The following is a 22,072-nucleotide window of genomic DNA, read 5'->3' on the forward strand; positions in this document are numbered from 1 at the left end:
AGGTGGAAATCACTGATAAGAGGAAGTCTCAAGTGACTTCTCGGCTGTCGGCGTTCTTAGCAGCTTTGTTTGAGAAGGTTCCTATTATGCGGGGATATAACATCTTCAAGTCAATCCATCCGTCTACACAAGATATCAAACAAGAGAAAAATGATGAGAAGAAGAATGAAGCCCACTTACCACCCGTCCTAGTTTACCTTCTAGTTTACCACCCATACCCAGTTTACTTTCTAGTTTACTTTACACAGAGCGCTCATTCTCAGGTTTTTTTTACTTTACTGGCCGGCCTAGTTTACTTCCTAGTTTACTTTATATAGTGCGCTCATTCTCATCTTTTTTTTCTAGTTTACTCCCTAGTTTACTATATTTATTACTACCTAGTTTACTACGTTTATTACTACCTAGTTTACCACGAGCTGCCCTAGTTTACCTTGACTTGTAGCCTTTACGTTGAATACCTAGTTTACTTTGGGATACCAACCTCAAGACTTCAAAGAAGGGCCTCTCCCTAAAATCCTCTTCTTATTCCAAAATTCTCCAAGTTTCAAATTTTGATTATTCCTTCTATATCCACTTAAAAGTTTGTGCATGTCATTTTATTCTTTCTATATTCATTTTCCAACGATACTCAGTTCACCGGTCTTAGTTTATTTACGGTCACGATTTGAGTGTCACGATTTGCGTGCCAACTTCTCTATCGCTCCACAGCCTCCGATTTCATCTAACCGTAACTGCCGATTTCATCTGACGGGTCTACCCCGTGGCACTAATGAGTCCCTAGTTTACTTTTGTATCGATGGCCACGATTTGCGTGCCAACTTCTCCAGCCGCCAATTTCATCTAATCGGAGCTGCCGATTTCATCTGACGAGGGTCTACCCCGTGGCACTTGGTCCTGAGCCTCAAAGAGGCCAGAAGCCGTCAGCTTTCAATAACAAAGGATTTTCCACACGTTACACCTCTCACACATTTGATGAAGATGGCGGCCATCGTATTCGGTGCTGGGCCTCCACACGCCGGCAAATGTTCTCTGATAGAAGCAGTTCCGGCATTATTAATGAAGCGCGCGTTTTGCGCATATTAGGTGCATCCAGGAGGACCACTGTGTGAAATAATGTATATGATCATATTTGCATCGTAGCAGAATCGCTTAAAGTACACCCGCCAAAATCAATAGTGCAAATATGAAGGCAAAGAAAAGCACCCATTCTTGCAGGCAATTGGAGGTCTGTATCAGAACTCACCAAAGAGGTAAGGTGCGATAATTTGTGTGGCCAAACTCAGCTTACAGTAACAGAACCAGGAGATCGGGTATTTCAAACCCAAGGAGAACTTATTAATGCCTTGCATGCACATCAAATTCAATTTGGAGAAGGTGATAAAGTATCTATGAAAGCATCTGTCCAAGAACGAGCAGCAGGCATGCAAGCGACTGTCCCAGCTTTCAAAGAGGAAGCTCAAATTATTGTAAGTAGTCAAATTGAAGAAGATGCCCCCTCGAGGGCAGTCACCCTCTATTCATGACAACAAGGCCTGGCATGCTTGAATCTGTGCAGATGATGCACTATAATTGAAGATCCTGAATTTGAGCTAGATTCTGCTGCCGCAAACCTTTTGTGAGTGCTTCATTATCTACGCTCAAGCACATTCTCCTAGTACGTTACATCCTGCAATGTCACCCAAGCACATTAATGTGATCACTTTGTCTAGAATCCTGTACCGTGGTTCACAAATATCCCAACGCAAATGGACCGTGGACAGCTTTAAGAGACGAAAGAGACTGGCAAGGTAGCAAAAAGAGTAGAGAACTCTCACCACCGTCATGGGCGTCGGACGACTTTGACAGTCGCGCTATAATTCTTACGCCGCTGACGTGTCGCGCCACATCCGATTTTTAATTATTAAATTAAATGGATTATGTCTATACCAAGCATATATATTTATTGGATTCACGTGTCAATTTATAATTCGAAGCCTAATGATATTCCACTTGTCATATCCCTTTTGTCACTCTAAGTCTGTAAAGCAAAACAAGTGAAAAAAAGCCTACCTTGATTGACAGATAACAAAATAGGGAATCCGGAAGGCCAAAAATAATGTGTAAAAAAGCGACTTCGACAACATTTGAAGGGCAAGGTGAGAGAGGGGAAGAGGAGAATTGTACGTTGCAAACAATATAAAAAAAGGTCAACAAAAATGTCATAACGTTGCAAACAACCTCTATTAAGCCATATCATTTTGTATTCCAAAGGTGGCTTCACAAAAGGCAAAAGCTCATTTACAACAAAATTAAAGATTTGCACCACTAAGGCGGGAAGAAGATCACATGGTGGGATGCCCTTTTGTGAAGCATACCAAACGTTTGGGTTGCAAATTATCTTCATGTCCATGTCCATATAGCCATACATCAATCAATGTATAGTTTAAGAAAGTGGGTAGTGATTCTTTGTGAGTGGGCATTCCATTATCGTGCTAAAAAAAGCAAATTGCTTATGTAACATTCTTGTGGACAACAATAAGAAGACAAGGCTAGATTCCCAATAATAGCCATGATGAAGGTATTGCCAAGGGTTGGGGTGATGGGTTTTCCTTGATTCTTGAATAGAGCGGGATTGTTCATGCACGTAACATTTAAAAAATCAAAAATTTTAAAAGGTTGCAACATTCACATCGTGGAGATCAATAACTTGATACAAAATATATAAGTGTATGTGTGATTGTTAAAAGTGTGAAGATGCCACCAATGAATAGTTTATAGAAGTGGGGCAATGATTCTTTGTGAGTGGGTTTTCCGTGACATTTGTGATAAAGCAAACTGAGGATAAGGTTTTTTATGAGACATTCTCATGGACAAACATTTCGTGACGCAAAAAATGACAAAGACAAGGTTCAATTACCTATGATAGGTGGTTATATTTTTTAACAAAAGTAATGTGAACATTAAAGTGATGGATTCCTCTCAATCCTTAGGGAAAAAAAAGTGCATTCATAAATATATATGTGAAAAAATATATTGTTGTAGAATGAGGAAATCCCTATACTGGATGACAATGTGCATGGACTGTCTTCCTGCTTCTCCTCTTATTTTTCATCTCTTTGTGGGGAGGCGACATGTCTAGTGTACCAACTAATACCAATGTGCATCAGTCTTCCTGCTCCTCCCCTTCTTTTTCATCTCCTTATGGGGGTGACATATCTAGTGTAGTGACTAATGCAAATGTGCATGGACAATCTTCCTACTCCTCCCCTTGTTTTTCTTCTCCTTGTGGGGGTGACATATCTAGTGTAGCAACTAATGCCATACCAAAAGAGAGCTTCAGTAAAAGTGGACGTAGTGGCGCAATAATCAACATGGACATTGGTGAGGCGGGGGGAGGTGAAGGTGGTGGTGGAAGGGAGAGCAAGGATTGGTGGATTAGAGCAAGAGACTTTGTTCTCAGTAATGAAACTCGAGTGACACCTCTTAATGCACCAAATCCAATTGACATGATCCTCGGCTCCTCTTATTGTCTCAAACCGGTTTGTCAAGGTACCTTATCTTATATGCATAAGAATGCAAATGTATGGTAAAATCTAAAATGCTATATCTAGTAACATGCGTATGCTAATGTGATAGGTAAAAAAGCAAGTGTGGATAACTATTATAGTAGACAAAATGAGATCCTTAAAGAAATGACTGGCTTAGATGGATTGTTCGAAATAGACCTTGGCACTTTATTTGCACAAGTAAGTAGCCTCTTCTGTCTTCTCTAAGCTTTATGGTAGTAGTTTAAAAAACAAATGATGAGTTTTAGATCCTGTGGTACCTTAATTCTAATTGAGCACTTTATTCTAAGTAATCTAATGGATTATCCTTCATTTATGAGCACTTTATTCTAAGTACCTTAATTCTAATTGAGCACTTTATTCTAAGTAATCTAATGGATTATCCTTCATTTATGACATGCTTTTTTTAATTGCATAGACAAATCATTTGGACCAAGTTGCCACAACCAACAGGGAGTTACTTGCAATACATATTTCCAATTATGCAAACATGGTTCTTTTTGCGGCCAAGGTGTTCATTTCTATAAAAAGTGTTTCTTTGGCGATAATTGCATCAACATTAGACTCATTATTGGACTTGCTTTCAAAGGGTTCATCTTATGGTACACGTCTTATAGCATGAGGAGACCAAACCCTTATCTCTATCCCATTGGCAAGAATCGGATGCAACCAGTGGTAAGTTTTTGAGTCACAATAAAGTACTAAATGGTTTATCACTTGCAAATTATATGTGATAGAGCTTTTGGTTTTCTAATGTAGGGCATATTAGTGTTCGCATCCGTAATGGTAACACTAGGAATGCAAATATTAATCGAGTCTATGAGGCAACTTATATCTCACGTTACATTTCAACTTTCCTTCTTGTTTCAACCCCTTGTACGTTGTTGCACCACTTGTAGAAATAAAAAAAGATATTATATGTAAGCAGCTTAAATATGTAGAATTTGGATTGATAAAAGTAAGTAAGTTTTGTTCTTATCTCATTTTCTATTGGTGAGGCTTTTACTTCTTTGGTCATTTGTAGAGATCTCTCTTTAAGAAAAATCATCCATTATTTATTTTATTGTACTTGCGATAACTTTTATTATTTCTTGTAATTCCCATGCTCCTCATGATTAGATACTCTTTATTGAATAGTATGCTTTTGATAGATGATTCCATGGATTTTTTATTTTAAAATGAACTTTTAAGTCTCTAATCTCAGGCTAAGAATGTTTGTAAATCACATGATATTCTTACAAGTATAAGTTAAAGCATTAAACATTTTCTTTTTCTATGATAGCACTTTCAAGGTATGCCTAAATTTTTGTTTTAACTAAAATCTCTCATTCTCTCATCAATTTCATATAGCTAGTCTGTCATATTTAAGGAACTTGATGTCTAGCTTTAAATGGTTAGTGATTGAAGAGCTAGTGCTAAATATATACTAGATTTTAGCCTCTATTATATGCATCTCTCTCTCTCTCTCTCATAAATTATTGTCATTTGTATTTGTCAAGATCACATATATATAAACCCTTTTTTGTCTAGCATTTGTTTTCCATATTTCCATATTCTAACTGTTATCCTAATCATTGCACACTAACAAACTAGTACTATGGCTTGATCTCATAAACCCTTTGAGTATTTTGTAAAACTTAAAAAAAATGTGTGTGTGTGTATGTGTGTGTCTTACATATACATATTATCATCAAAGATAGTACTTATGCTTTTAAAAAGCCATGATGTTTATCTTAAGATGACATGGTTTTATACCTAATAGAAAGCACAATTATTTTAGATTTGTGATAATATAGTTGTATTAAAAATATGTATACTTTCATATAGGTGAACTAGGATTATGTAGACCACCATTCAAGGACACCACCTCATCTAACCCATCCAAGAGAAAAACATGACCCAAGGGCACCACTTCATCCAACTCATCCAAGAAAAACATGGTAGATCATCACCCAAGGGCACCATCTCACCACCTTGTCTAAAACCATCCAACAAAAAACATTCTTAGAACTAAGATAAGTTGATTCATATTGTAGGCTTATCAATGTAAGCAAAATTTGTATTGTTAACTCATTTTGGATAAACAATAATTTACCTAAACAAGGAGAAACTTAATAGTATTCAAGAGTTTTATAATGTAAATTAATAACCTCCTATTTTTTTGTAAATTAGAGATACAATAAGAAACAACAAGGTATTATATGAATCCTACGTGTATAATGGTCTATTCATAAATGGACTAGATCAGGTATAAACAAGAAGTAGAAGAAATAGACTGTAGCTATAAACAAGAAGTAGAAGAAATTGAATTTCTTGCAAAAATACCATATAAGATGAATGCCCAATTAGAGGTACCATGTGGGGGGGTGTGCGCGCGTTGTGTGTTGTGTGTATGTGTGTATGCACACACATGTGTGTGTGCATGTACATGTGCACGTGCACGTGCATGTGCATGCATGAGAGAGAGAGAAAGAGTCTGCATGTACATGTGCACATGCATGTGCATGCATGAGAGAGAGAGAGAGAGAGAGAGAGAGAGAGAGAGAGAGAGAGAGAGAGAGAGAGAGAGAGAGAGAGAGCATGTGTGTGTGTGTGTGTGTGTGCATGTGAGACTTGCACAATCATACGCAAGTGCGTGTTCATGCAACATGGCACATAGTATGTGATTTCATGTGGATGCATTCATACACGTGAAAGCGTTATTATATATGTGTGTTGTCATGCTTAATTCGTGAAGTTATGATGTTTTTGCCACATGCAAAAATGTATATAAGTTTCCAAGAATCTTTATCTAACAATTGCAACACATTTTGCAATAATGTAAATGTTTCATACCCATTTCCCCTAAGACTTATATTTTTTAGTATAGCATAAACTTTGGAAGTCTACATTTATTTTAAAAAAAGCATGCATTAGTTCTAGATGATGTTGATACTGTAATTAAAACAATTATTTATGGTTAATTGATTTTTGGATATTTAAAACATCACAAATTGGGTATCTCATGAATTTTTGTTATGCAAAAAACTTAGTCTCATAAACTTTTTTCATTTCGCCCATATGCTTATGGGCATGCTATTCTCCCTCAACGGCTGGGGAAAAGAAGCCCGTTTGACACTTTAAATGTTATTTTTAAAATCTTCCTCTCGGCTAGGGAAAAGAAGCCCTGTTTTATGGTTTACATAATGCTTTGTGTAATGCATAATGATTTGTATTTAATGAGCTACATATACATGTTATCCTGCTAGATAGAGCCTCTCAATCTTGAAGAGAGAATAGCGTGTCCATGCATGCGATGTAAGTACCAAATCTTTCAAAAACAAAGGATTTGCAACCAGCATATTCATGACGCTGGCATATTTCCAATGGAGCGCTTGCAAAATTTACCGTTTCAATCGTAAAACCAAGCAAGTGTGCAACCGCATCTTGATAACATTGTACCTATGAATTCTCGTCCCCAACAAAGGATGAGAATATCGAAGGAGGGAGTGACAGATGGAGCTCAATTAACAGCACCCGCGCAAGCCCTCCCTCAAGTTCTAGGACATGTCCTACACTCTTCTCCCCCCCTTTAGCTAAATGGAAGAAGGTCCAATGGAGGAAATGTTGGATGCCTTCATCGAGCAACAAGAAGCTCTCTTCGAGGAGCATAAACATGAAGATCATCAACCACGACATTCTCAACGGTCAAATTATGAACCAGAGGAAGAGGCCATGCGTAAACTTGCACGCCTTCCATTATACAATGGTGCCAACATATCTATAGTGCGTGCATCTCTTACGATGCTAAATTTGCAGTCAATTTTTGGATGGTCTAATATAAGTGTCACTGAACTCTTCAAGTAAGGATTTTTTAGAGATTACACCTAATGTTGAAATGATAAATTTGACTAAATCTTAATAGTTACGATCAGATATTTCCATACTTGCAGGCTTTTTAAAGACCAGATATTGCCTCTCCCCCCGGCAAAACGAGATGCCTCCATCTCGTACAGATGCCAAGAAGTTATTGAAATCCATAGGCATGGATTACAATAATATTCATGCGTGTCGCAATGATTGTTGCCTCTTTCGCCATGAATATGAGCATTTGCAAGAATGTCCCCATTGTGGCTCTAACAGATATAGAGAAGATGTTCAGGGCGAAGCTGTCCCAGTAAAGGTTCTTAGGCACTTTCCAATCATCCCAAGAATAAAAAGCATGTTCAGGTGCAAATCTATAGCAAGCTTGATGACATGGCATGCCACAACTTGATCCACAGATGAAGTGATGCGTGTGCCTGCTGATTCACCCGCATGGAGACACATTGAAGAGAAATGGCCGGCTTTTAGGGAAGATCCTCGTAACCTCCATCTTGGCCTAGCAATGGATGGTGTAAACCCTTTTGGTTTAAGGAGCTCTTCATGGAGCACATGGCCTGTTTGCCTTGTGAAGTATAATCTTCCGCCATGGTTAGCAATAAAGAAAGGTCATTTGTTGCTCTAATTAATAGTTCCAAGAAAGTACAAGAAGGTGAAGAACATGGATGTATATTTGGCACCACTTATTGATGAGTTACGCACCTTGTGGAATGGAATTGAAGTGAAGGACATGTCAAAGCAACAGAGTGGCCAAAGACTTGCAACTGTGCAAGGTATTCTCATGTGGACAATGCATGATTGGCCTGGCTATGGAGAATGCTTAGGTTTGTCTATATCGGGTTACAATGCATGTCCTGTATGTGGTCCTCGACTTGATTCAAGATACTCAAAAGCATTACGAAAGAATGTCTACCAAGGACATGTTAGGTATCTTCCAAAAAATCATGAATTGTGGGATGGTAATCTAGGAAGACCTCCTCCAAGTGCACTGAAGGCAAGCGATTGGAAGATCAAATGGGAGGAATGTGGCAACTTGGCATGTCCTGGGATGAAGAGGCTCTCTATCTTTCACCAACTCCCCTATTGGGGTGATCTCCTTATAAACCATTTGCTTGACCCGATGCATATTTTCAAGAATGTAGCTGACATTCTATGGAAGACCATGACAGGAAAAAAGGAGACTAAAGACCAAAGGGACGACTTGGAAGAGATAGGTTGCATGCAAGAGTTGTGGGCTCGCACTAGACCCAATGGAAAGGTGCTACTTCCAAGAGCCCCATGGGTTTTTAGTAAGATGGAGGAACAACAAGTCAAGAGGACAATTTCAGAGTTTTGGACTCCTACAGGTTGTATGCATTGCTTGAAAAGTGCATTTACAAAGGATGATGATCTTAGTGGCCTCAAGAGTCATGATTGGCAGAAGTTTCTACAATTTGTGCTACCCATAGCAATAAAAGATTGCCTCACTGAAGACATTAGAGCTACTATCTATAAGATTGACACATTGGTGCGCTGGATTTCTTCAAAAGAGATAAAGAGAGACACTTTGGAGACAACGCGTTTAAACTCCATAGAGGCAGTCTGCATGGTAGAGAAGTTTTTCCCTACAAGTTTATTAACAATCCAGATGCATCTGCTAGTTCATGTTGTAGATGAGGTTGCAGTTGCTGGAACAGTCCATTCAAGATGGATGTTCTTTTTGGAGAGGTTTATGAAGACATTAAAGGGATTTGTTCGCCAAATGGCTCGCCCAGAGGGTAGTATGTCAGAAGGGTGGCTGATACAAGAGTCCCTTGTTTACATCACTGAATATTTAAGTTCTTCAGATCCAGAGATACCTCGACTATGGTCTCAAGAGTCTAAGAGGCGAGTCATTGGTGAGGAACCTCAAGGCCAAGGCATTAAGAGAAAGATGGATAACAATTTGAGGGAAAAAATCAACAAATTTTGCATCTTGAACTCTCATGTAATGGAGAAGTGGATTGAGACATATGAAATTCTCAAGTGACAGCGAGTACAAGATCGTTTAAGTTTCAGAAGGAATCGCACTACAAGAAATCTCCCATATCCAAAAGGTATGCAAGCTCTTCCGGACTTTCCCACAGGTAGATGGCTAGAAGCTACAATTTTAGAAGCCAAACGTGCTGGTTTAACTATAACAGAGGAGGAGGAGGAGCTTACAAAAGGATGCGATTGGCATGTAAGTGTTTAAGTTCTACATGTCTCTCTTTTTTTTCTCTACATGTCTCTCTTTTTTTTCTCTACATGTCTCAGTGTTTGTCAATCAACAATCTTTATGTGCTATTTGTAGTATCACAAATATGGGGCATTTTGGTCACATGGACATCATTTTCGAGTAAAACGAAGAGACCAAAGAAGAGAAACCTTTGATTGTGGTGTCACAGCACAGTTTGTTCAAGAAAGTCGTACAAGTGCAAGTGATGATAACACAATTACTGGAATGCTTGATTACTTTGGAACCATTCAAGACATATTAAAGGTTGGCTTCAGAAGTTTTGAGTTGTTTATCTTTGATGTGAAGTGGTTCAAGGTAATCACAAATGGGCCACATGCAACTGTACGTAGAGACAAGAGTGGCCTCATCCAAGTGGACTCCATAAAGGTATGGACCGATCAGCAAGATACTTTTGTGCACCTAGAGCATTGTGAGCAGGTTGTCTTTAAAGCGGATCCAAAAGATCCACGCTGGCTATTTGTGGTTCAAGTCGCCCCCCGCAGTAAGAAAATTTTTGAAGAATTTGAGCTACAACAGGGTGATGTGGATTCACAGGGTGGTGGGGAGCAGCAAGAACAAGCCGATATCAACAATGAAGAGGAGCAAGCAAATGAAGAGGAGCAACTAGAGCAAGATCCAAATGAAGAGGTGCAAACCAATGAAGCTGAAAAACATGTTGAGGAAGAAGACATAGATGATGAGGACATCCTTCATCAAGGGACTTTTAATGATGAGGATGCTGAAATGTACATAGACATAGATCTCTTTGGGGCTACTGATCTTAATGAGGATGATAGAATAGATAATGATTTTTAAAATGATATATCTTAATGATTATGCAAATAGTTATGACATATTTGTAATGATTTTATGACATTGAAGGTGCAAAATCATATGGTTTACCATTGTTGTTTAGGAAATTTAATGCTTGTCATATGGTCCTTTCATTGTTTACCATTGTTAATGTTTACCGTCATAATCACTAGTGCAAGTGCAAATTGATATGGTTTTACCATTGTTGTTTATCATTGTTAATGTTTGTCATATGGTTCTTTCATTGTTTACCGTGTAATTTTCATTTCGCACAAGTTTGTCATATGGTTTTTTGTCCAACAGGCCATGGGTGATGACTCACCGCGGCTCGACTACAGTCCTGATTTCTCATGTAATCCTACACCGCAGGGCATGAGTCCCGAGCAGTTATATGGTTTTCTCTCGTCCATGACTCCAAAGCAGAGAGCCATGGCTCAGAGTTATTGGGGTTCTGGAGTAGGGACATCTGCCTCACCATCTGGCTTCCCGACACGCCAGTTCCCACACCCCCGTAGGTACGACAGCAGCTCCCACAGCTCATACCACACAGCCTTCCACTCCTCTTACAGCTCCCACACCTCATACCACACAGCCTGCCACTCCTCTTACAGCTCGATCTACCACCTCTTCACATAGACATCGTTCACATAGTAGGTCTTCAGGGGGAGGTTGTTGTGGTGGTAGAGCCACAGATGCTGTGACACCACCACCACGTGAGCGTCGTCCTTCGCTCTCATCTATTGATAGCACACCCATAGGTTCACCTTCCACTCCCTGGGGTGCACATGACCATGACAACAGCAAGATATACACAATTAGGGATGGGGCACCAATAATGAATAGTGCAGGGAAGGCAATGAAAACACGCATTCGACAATTGTGCAATATACAGTTTCACAACTCCTTCATGACTAAATGGGATCAGCAAGATAAGGAGAAGAAAAATTATATAAATACAAAGATAAAGCAAGAGTTCCAGCCTGACCCTATGAATGTCGTCTCTAATGAGTGGATACAGTATACAGCTCGCATTTTGATGGGGCATCGTAGGTCAGAGGCGAGGGATGCATTTAGAGAGGGGAAAGAGAAACCTGTTTGGCTAGATGACAGGGAGTGGGAAGCCATTGCTCAGGAGCTCACAGAGACACCAGAGAGGTTTCAACAACAAAGAGAGGTGGCAAGGGCAAGACTCCAAACAGTAGGGGCTTCTCATCTTGGGAGTGGTGGTTACGAAACCATGCGCCATGAATTCGTAAGTATTTGTAGCAATTTTATTTATCTAAATGTATGTATGTGGGCTAAATGTTGATTTCTAAAAGTTGTAATTATTAATCGTTTGTGTAGGAGTTGGCCATGAATCGCCCATCGAGAGGAGAAGTACGCTCACAAACATGGCCTTGTGGCCTTATTTGAGATGCTTGAAGAAGAAGGAGAGACCGTCAATTGGGAGGCATTACCATGATGTAAGATGACCTTCAAACTATTGGTATATGATCAAAAGATTCTTGAGTATTGATGTTTAATTTAATTTCTTGTTTATCTGAAAAATAAAAAAACGAGCAAGGTTGTTATTGTGCTCTATTTTAGACAGAATGGTGCTGTCTGTTTGCTGTTGTTGAGTCCTGTTCATTGCAGGCAGCCAAGCAACAGCAAGGCAACACTATTCTATCTTAAAAAAAATTTCTGCTATAGCGTCAGTATATTCCCCAGTACAGACGCCGGTATAGTTGCCGATATATGTGTTGGCATACATGCCGGTATTGTCGTCGGTATAGACGCCGGTGAAACATCGATATAGACACAGGTATAGACCCCGGTATAAGTGCCGGTGTAGAAGCCGGTATAGACGCCGGTATGCTCGTCGGTATAGGCACCGGTATAGGCGCCAGTATTTTTCCCCGACGCTTATACCGACGTCGTCGTTCCGGTGCAGATACCGGCGTTTATACCGATGACGGGGCTTTTGTAGACCCCGTTCAATGACGTCGGTATAAGCGCCGGTATTAGGCTCCCATGTAGTAGTGATAATATGACATTTCTAATGTATAAGAAATAACTTTATCATTTTATTTCCATAATGATTATCGTTCTAATAAGTTGATGTTTGCAATAATGGTGGTGATAATAGAAGAAATGACATGATAGAACTGTGTAGTACTATGAAATGATGCTGGATAGAAGAGCATTATTAATCATGATGCAACGATGGCGAGAATAAGTGTGGCAACTATGATAATGATGTGGTTTGGTGATTTTGCCTACACCTATGATATGATATAATCATATTCTTTTACCACATTCCAATCCAAATTTCTCAACTCTGAGTATAAGGCTTTGACTGAACTTGGAAGGTAAAATGGAAAGCTGGAACCTGGAGAAAGAGATGGAAGCTCATATGGGAGTCCAATTTGCCCTTGAAGATTTAGGCCTTTTTATGGAAAGTATATCTAGTGGCTTTACCAGTTGGTTCCAAGCTCATACAAAGGAATTTTACTTCACGTTGCTATCCAAGGTGTAGGACAACCTTGGAAGATGGGAGACATCTCTTCTGGGGGTGCCCAGCAATCAGGGGATTTTGGGTGAAGATAGAGAAATGGATGGATAGATCTTTGGGGGTTTAGGGATTGTGGGGGGATTGGGTTTTGGGAAAGAGGATAGAACCTAATGAGATTACTAAACGGCTTATTTATTAAGATTATTAGGTATGGTTGCCTTTAGGAGATCTAGATTTCTAGAAATAACTTAATATTTTATAGGGGTAGGGAAACTAAGTTGAATAGCATTGAAGTGATGTATAATTGTGTTTATCTCTGTAAATCTGTATATTATGCTAACCAATTGAATGATGCTAGCACACTTCAGGCAATGCACTCTATGCAATGGAATCAAATGATTTTCTCTATAGCAGAACTTGGTATACTAGGAAGCCCTAACCAAAAGTTTGTATGCATGAATTCATTATCAAGGCGGTAAATACCAGGTTGCCAAAATTTGGACCCAAGACCAAGAGGTGGTACCTAAAGGTGAAGCACCTTGTATATACGTTTGTGGCATTCATAGAAAATCCAATGGGGCACACTAGACCTATGGTGAAGGTGTGGGCTGGCAAAAGTGTCTTGGAAAAGCTTCCACCTAAAGGCTTTACTATACTGAATCTATGATGGTAGCTTGTATGCAACTTGGTTATTATGTTTCTTGGAGCCAATCTTCCTTTGTTTGGGAAGATGAAAGATGGAACCTCCTTTGCAAACTACTGAATTCTAATAAGAGGGAATTGGAGCAGATAGGGGCCTTAGGGCAGTGATAAAAGGCTAGACATTTTGGGAATAAGGAGTAAGCCGAGGTGGGCTGCCTAATATTGTAAGTAAGAAGCTGGATGTAATTAGTGGCAACACCTAATATATATTAAATAATCCCCCCCCCCAAAAAATAATAATAATCATATTCTTAAAATGGGTAATTGTACTTCAGTAATGTTACAAATTCTTGCTGTGTCTATATTTTTGTTATTGTTGATAATCATGTATGGTATAACAAAAGAATTAGTCTTATTTATTATGACAACGTCAACTGTATTAGCAATACTTATAATAGCCTTAGCACTGTCAAAAATATTAGTGGTTGCTATAAGTACCACTTATAAGAATAATCACATATGTATAACTACTAGTAATGGTAGCTTTAAGTTACAAGACTAAACTAAACTTGAACTTCTAAGATTTATTTTTGGTTTAATGTGATTTTGAGTATGTAGTAACATACCACTATGGCACCAACAGGATCTATCCACCAATAAAATTTTGTTGCCAATATTGCAGCTAATAGTCCAATCGAATTTGTGATTACGTCAAATAAATGATCTTTTGCATAATTTGTTTGTGCCTTGTAATGCCAATTGACTACTCTGTTAAAAAAATGATGCCATATAAAGAGGTGAGTACAGAGCGTGAGAATTCTCTATTTTTTAAACTTTAGTAGATATATTTAAAAATCAAATTAAACATCATAAACTTTCTCAATCGAAAAATCACATTTATATTCAAACATGTATTATTAGGTAAAGAAAGTGTTTTCCAAAAGGTTTTCCAAGCTTTAACTTTGCAACATCTAAAATTTGCAAGAAAATATGTAACCATGGCTCACCCACACAAGTAGTCAACTTCTGCAAATAGAGCCTACACATTGAGCTCTATGCATAGAAGCCTACACCTAAAGCTGAACGCATAGAGCCTTATGCATAAAGCCTATGCATAATGATCTATACATAAGCTTATGTGTAATGCTCTATACGTAAGTCTTATGCAAGCTTTACGAATAAGGTTTATGCAATCGTATGCATAGTAAGGCTTGCAAGCCTAAGTATAAGCTTGCATAATAAGGCTGCAAGACTTATGCATAAGCTCTATGCATAAGCCATATGCATAAGTCTTATGCATAAGCTCTATGTTGTAAGCCTTATGCACTATGCTAACCCTTAATCCCATCACCCAATGGTGTAATAAACATGATCTTGTCTTACATGGATAAGAGATCTTACCTTGATAACATATATAAACTCTATGAATAAAGAGAATACTTTATGCATAGAAAAACAGAGCATAAGAAATATATGTTATATGTATAAGAGAGTATAAACATTCAAAAAGCTTATGCTCTCCATCCATGTAAGGCACTCTACATCAAAAAAGCTTTATACATAAAAACATAACGCATGTGAAGCCTTATGCATAAAGCTCATCCTCCATAAGATTTATACATAAAACATTATGTATTAAGCTTTATGCATAGATCTTAATTCATGCATTCAGCTAGATTCATATAGCTCTATGCATAAACTCTATGTATAGATCTTGCATAAGCTTACAAGCCCTATGTATAGAGCTTTCATAATCTTACAACCTCTATGTATAAAGCCTATACATAGAGCTTATGCATTAAGCTTACAACAAGAAGGCTATGCATAGAGCTTTCAAAACAAGAAGGCTATGCAAGCTCTATGTACAATGTCCATGCAAGCTTTCAAGAAACCTATGCATAGAGATTTTATAAGCTTGCAAACTCTATGCATAAAGCCTATGCATAGAGCTTATGCATAGAGATTTTACAAGCTCGCAAGCTCTATGAATACAGCTTATGCATAAAGCTTGCAAGAAGGCTATGCATAGAGATTGCAAGCTTATGATAGGTTTTATGCATAGATCTTGCAATAATCCTATGTATAAGCTTGCAAGAACCCTAAACTAAAGATCTTGCAATAATCCTATGTATAAGCTTGCAAGAACCCTAAACTAACCCTAAACCATAAAACAGGGGTGCAATAATACGTAGAAAAAAGCATAAACAAGGAAAATCGAAAGAGGGACTACCTCTTTTTTGCGAAGCTGAAGGAGAGGATTGGTGAAAGATTGGTGAAAGAGCTGCAAAACAAAATATTAAACAAAGTAATTAGTAAATTAAACATAAGAATAAGAACTAATACACAAGTAATACAAAACTCTAAAATCTCTATGCATGCATTAGGAGATCTATGCATACATAGAGAGCTCTCAACATGCATAGAGAGCCAAACAAAACACAAAACCCTAAACGCCCTATATCCTAAAAAGCAAAAGTAAGAGCATATTAGTAAAAGCAAAAGCATATAAGTTAAAGTGGAGAAGGAGAAGAGGAGAAAAGAGGAAAGCTTGAAGGAGATGCTGAAACGCATACCTTCTCTGGATGTAATTCGACGCCGCGAAAAACAGAGAACAATAGGTTCTTGGCTGTAAAAAACTTACGAGCGTCGGTATGCGCGTCGGTATACGCCTCGGTATATGTGTCGGTATACGCGACGGTAAAAGCGTCGGTATACGCGTCGGTATTTGAAATTTTGAAAAAAGCCCGCTCGACTTGTCTCCTCCCCAAGATTACGATGGGCATACCGACGTTCGACATTTGCGTCAGTATTCTAACGTCGATATGCCCTAAACCTCTAGTAGTGTATCCTTTTTAGTAAAAGGATCACTTTTCATCTGAAAATAGATTAATCATGGATTATGCTTATGCATAATTATCCATTTATAACAATCATTATTTGTGCTTGAGCAGTTGGCAATATACACAATATAGAACTGGATTCATACTGTGCTCGAAAATGTATCTTCTCTAGTAGGAGAGACAGCACCACCTCATTTTTTACAAAAAATAACATACTTGTGTTGGAATCATCACAAAGCTATCAAACATATTGATACAATAAAAGCTTACAAGTTCGGAGGATATTACTTTGCAGAGGTGGACATTGTTTTGCTAGGTGAGATGCCATTAAATGATGCACATGATATTGTTGAGAGCTTACAAAATAAGCTTGAATGTTTACCAGAGATTGAAAGAGCATTTGTTCACCTTGATTATGAGTTTTTACATTGACCAGAACATGCCCAAAGGGGTTAATGCTAGGGAGACACTTAATACATATGATAGCATGTCAATTGGATTGGGTACATTAAATATTCATGGGATCTCTAGCTTATAATTGTAAATTATCCTTTTTTTAGTCTTAACAAAGTGGCTTCACATGCCAAATTCTATGTAATCATGAATATTGTTTGCTATAACTCTTTTAAAATCTATGATATAGTTCAAGTTACGATGAGCATAAGATATGTCTCTTTTGTGATTGTTTCATTTATCAAATTAATGTATATAGTTATGTCTTCATAGAATCTTTTAAAATAATAAAGATTCATGTTTTATATCAAAGACAAAGGAAATTTTTACTTAAATTTTTTGAAAAGGATTTAGCAAAAGTAAATGTCTTTGACTAGGATGATCAAATTAAAATAACAAGGTTTGTGATCATTGATTGATTTTCTATGATCTTTATGAAACTTTAAAATGACAAGGTTTGTGATGATTGGTTTGTTATGCTGATTATAAACATCTAGTTTTTTGGGTGAATACCAATTTAGTGATTTTATCAATTAAATAATCCAAAGATATTCCTTCTATCATATAATTTCTCAACCTTAATTCATTAGGTAGAATTATGGTAGAAATTCATCTTTTGACACTAAAATTTAATTCAAATCCATCTTTTCTTAAATATCATAAAAATTTTTCTTTTAACCAAAATATCAATACCTATTTTTTTAATAAACTTGAAATCCTTCTTTTTCTCATTTCCATGAGTACTAAATTTTCTCTTAAAATTTAAATAAAAATCTCCATTAATTCCTTTACACTAGGAATTACACTTTTCTCATTTAAATATTTGAATTCCAATATGGTGGGAATTTCTCTTTCATAATTTCTAGTAATCCATTTTTATGTTAAAAGAGTAATCCCCACATGACAATGGAAATCCATGTATTCCAATGAAGTAAGAGAAAAATTGTGATGCTAAAATAATATATATTTTATTTAAATTTTAAGAGAAAATTTAGTTAAATTTATCTTTTTGCATAGATAAGTTTATATGATCTCAGAGCTATTATTGAGGAGGGCAGATTATATGGCAGGAGAATTTATTATTGCTTTGTGGATTTTCGCAAAGCTTTTGACACAGTACCGAGAGCCTGATGCGCAGACTACAGGAGATGGGAGTGCCCACAGAGCTGATTTGGGGAATCATGGCTTTATACAGGACAGTTGTGGGGCAGGTACATACTACTCAGGGTATATCTGAGATGGTTCACTCCACTATTGGGGTGAAACAGGGCTACCCCCTTTCTCCCACCTTATTTGGGATGTATGTGGATGAGGTTTTGGACTATGTAGAGCGGGAGGGTGATAGAGGAGCACAGCTAGCAGGGACATGGATTCCGCTATTATTGTATGCTGATGATATTGTGCTGATTTCAAATTCTCCAGAGGGGATGTAGCATCATTTGGATGCATTGCACACGTTTGCACAGGACAGTGGATTATCTGTTAACCTTGGTAAACCAAGGTGATGGTGTTTAACACCACAGCACAGTGGGTTAGGAGGTTACTCCACCTTTACATATGGTCAGACACAGTGGAGTAGGAGGTTACTCCACCTTTACATATGGTCAGACAGTGGAGTAGGAGGTTACTCCACCTTTACATATGGTCAGACAGTGGAGTATACAGATGCATATACTTACCTGGGTGTGGTTTTTAGTGGCCCACTATTTTCCTTGAGGAGAGCAGCGGAGACCAGATTGACCAAAGCTTATGCAGCATTAGGGAGACTAGAGAGGATGTGTTTGCAGGTTCAGTTTCAGGAACCTCAAACAAAGCTCTGGCTCTTTGACACTTTGGTCACCTCAACCATGTTGTATGGAGTGGAGATATGGGGACCCTTAGTGGATCACCACAGCCAAGCTGGTAGCACTGATGGATGGAGACGTATGGAGAGCCCCTTGGTTTCTATGATTTCCCGGATGATTAGGGCCAAGACTCCGTACCACATGATATTATCCATGCAAAGATGGCTGTCCTCCCATTGGTAGTAGAGGCACTCACTCGATCAGTCTCCTTTATACATAGCACTTGGGCTCTCCCTAGAGACAAATATGCTCACTTAGCCCTGGAGTCTTCAGGACAGTTGGCATCACAAGGAGACGAATCATGTTGGTATGCATAGATGACATCTTGGTTCCAACTGCATGGCTTTAGTATGGACATGCTACCTCCATTTCAGTACTCCCTGGATGCACCCTCCCTCACTCTCACACGGGCAGAGATTACCATACTTATCATGCAGGACTTGACTCGACTGGACACTAGGAGGACATGGATACAACCAACACACGAGCTTGGTATGAAGATGGCTTTCTATAGAGATCATCTTCTCCAGCTCATGGAACACCATATTGGGGAATATGGGAATTTTCCACAAGTTTGGGACACGTGGTCAAAAGTTTGGATTAACCATAACTTGAACACCACTAATCCAAAATGAACGCTTTATAGCTCTTTAGATTCCATTTTTCAAGCGCTTTCCAACGATAGGTCATATGATAGGGTTTTGAGAAACTTACAAACATGTTATCCATGTCCCCTTTTTTAAGTATTCAAAAATGGGAATTGGAAAATTCCCAAATTTACTAATATGGTGTTATGGAGGATGGGTTTGTGATTAGACCCAGTTACATGGATACTCATCTTTTTCATGGGGTACAGTGTGCTATTGGTCAGATGCGCACATCCTCACACTAGCTAGAGATTGAGACTAGCAGATTCAGAGGAGTACCAGCTGAGGCCAGGATCTATCAGCTATGCCAGATGGAGCCAGAGACAGAGTTACATTACATATGTCAGTGTCCATTATATTATGAGATATGAGGCCGTTTTCACTGCCTGTTTAGAGAGAGTTTTGAACCACTTTCTAGAGTCATGAGATACCAGGATCAGAGATGCTCCAAATTATACTTGCTAGAGCTGCGTAGATATAGAGAGCTTTGTATTATAAATTATGCCGGTATTACTCTAAACTAAGCTTAATTTTTATTATCCTCTAAAAACCTCTACAAAATTGAAGAGATTGGAGCTTCTCTCTCTCTTCAATCTTCCTTGGTGACTCCTACGACATACCAAACCAATTGATTGGTTGGGGGCCTCTACAGTGACTAAAGAATCAAGTATTTTAGGAGGTAAAGAGTGGATTATGGTATTTTTTCTATAATTTCTAAATGTTTCTTTCTTCTCAACCCCTCTCAAGCTTGAGAAGCTTTAATTTGAATGGCTTTTGAATATTATTGAAATGCTTTAATGTAATGTAATAAAGAAACACATAAATTTCCATTTATGCTTAATTTTAATGGTTTTTAAGCATTTCTCTCTCTCCTCCCCAAAGAAAGGTCATTCCTATGACCTATTCTCAATCCAAATGAAGCTTCTCATGAAGCATTTCTCTAATCCAAAAGTAATTTTTATGCTTGTCTATTTGGAGGCCAAAATAATGGCTTTTTAATGCTTTTATGATATTTATTTTATAGAGAAATTATGAATCAATCCATAATTGGATAATGATCCAATTAGAGGTCATTCTAATCATACTAATAATATTAAAATTCATTCTCTCAATCAAATTGAGAATCATCAGTAATAGTAGCGGAGCTATGGCAAAATTTTTGTAAAATAAACACATAAAACATTTTCATTCATAATATGAAAAGAGGACTTCCCACCATATTCTAGGAATTATCATCCTAGATTAATTGAATGATTCTCATTGTAATCGTGAAGAAATTTATTTTTATGATTATGCATAATTAGTAAATTAGAAAAAAGAGGAATTTTTTATAATTTATTTTTATGTTAAAGAGTAATTCCCAAGACATTGGAAATCCATGTATTCCAATGATTCAGAGAATAAAATTGGAATGCTAAAATAATGTATAATTTATGAAAGATTTTAGTTAAATTTATCTGTTTGTATAGATAAACTTTTATGATGAAAGAGGAATTCCCACCATATTGAAATTGAAATATTTAAATAAGGGAAGTATAATTCCTAGTGCAAAAGAGTTAATGAAGATTTTTATTTAATTTTTAAGAGAAAATATAGTTAAATTTATCTTTTTGTATAGATAATATTTTATGATGAAAGAGGAATTCCCACCATATTGGAATCCAATTAATTAAATGAAGAAAGTGTAATTTCTAGTGCAAAGTAATTAATGGAGATTTTTATTTAAATTTTAAGATAAAAATTTAATTAAATTTATCTTTTTGCATAGATAAGTTTAAATGATAAAAGAGGAATTCCTCTACTATATTGGAATTCAAATGTTTAGATGAGAAAAGTGGAATTTTTAGCTTAAAGGAATTAATGGTTATTTTTATGTAATTTTTAAGAAGAATTTTAATAGATTTAATTTAGGGAAAAGAGGAATTCCCATGATAATTGGATTGCACTCATTGAAATGAGAAAAAGAAGGATTTCAAGTTTATTCAAAAAAATAGGTATTGATATTTTAGTTAAAAGATGAATTTCCATGATAATTGAGAAAAGATCGATTTGAATTAAATTCTAATGTCAAAAGATGAATTTCCATCATAATTCTACCTAATGAATTAAGGTTGAGAATTTATGTGGGAAAAAGAAAATCTTGGATAATTGAATTGGTGAAATCACTAAATGGATATTTACCCAAAAACTAGATGTTTAGTTGAAAGTAATCCTGGTAGAACTAAACTGAATAAATTTAGTTAGACTACGTGAGGTCGGACAGTAAACCTAATTGTCCTTCTCTCGAACTAAATTAGACAAAAACTTCGTGACCAATTCCAGTCACTAAATCCAAAGAATAGACTACTGAAACTAATCTAGTTTTTCCAAGACCAATCTCACCAAGAATCTAGTTGGATAAATGGATAAAATGACGAGAGATCAAGGATTCTCATTATGAAACTGGGAATTATTGGAAAAAGGGTCTTTGGAACCACTCTCAAACTGGAATCTCACTTGCATTGGAAACTCTGTTTTTCATTCAAAGAATTATTTTACACCAGAATGCTGGAGGAAGCATTTGGCTTGTGTTTTTCTAAAGGAGGTTCGTTGGAACAGCTGGCGGGGAGTCGTCAAGGGACGTCACCCGTAGCAAAGCCTGCCGAGGTCTTGACCAACCTTGGTATAGTTAAAATGGTGCGCTTCCGGTACGATGGG

The 22,072-nt window shown here is 37.4% G+C and overlaps 1 protein-coding gene across 1 annotated transcript; it reads left to right on the forward strand.

Annotated features, from left to right (window-relative positions):
• The first annotated feature begins 2,989 nt into the window (after positions 1 to 2,989).
• LOC147634368 (uncharacterized) lies at positions 2,990 to 4,840 on the forward strand. Its single transcript, XM_086805511.1, has 5 exons — positions 2,990 to 3,528; positions 3,616 to 3,725; positions 3,964 to 4,056; positions 4,163 to 4,220; positions 4,305 to 4,840. The coding sequence occupies exons 1-5, from the start codon at positions 3,111 to 3,113 to the stop codon at positions 4,442 to 4,444; spliced, it is 819 nt and encodes a 272-aa protein (XP_086661637.1). The 5' UTR covers positions 2,990 to 3,110; the 3' UTR covers positions 4,445 to 4,840.
• Positions 4,841 to 22,072: the final 17,232 nt, after the last annotated feature.

Source organism: Cibotium barometz, chromosome 11 (genome assembly GCF_041138505.1).
Source record: "Cibotium barometz isolate CiBa-2024 chromosome 11, ASM4113850v1, whole genome shotgun sequence".
Lineage (NCBI taxonomy): Eukaryota > Viridiplantae > Streptophyta > Polypodiopsida > Cyatheales > Cibotiaceae > Cibotium > Cibotium barometz.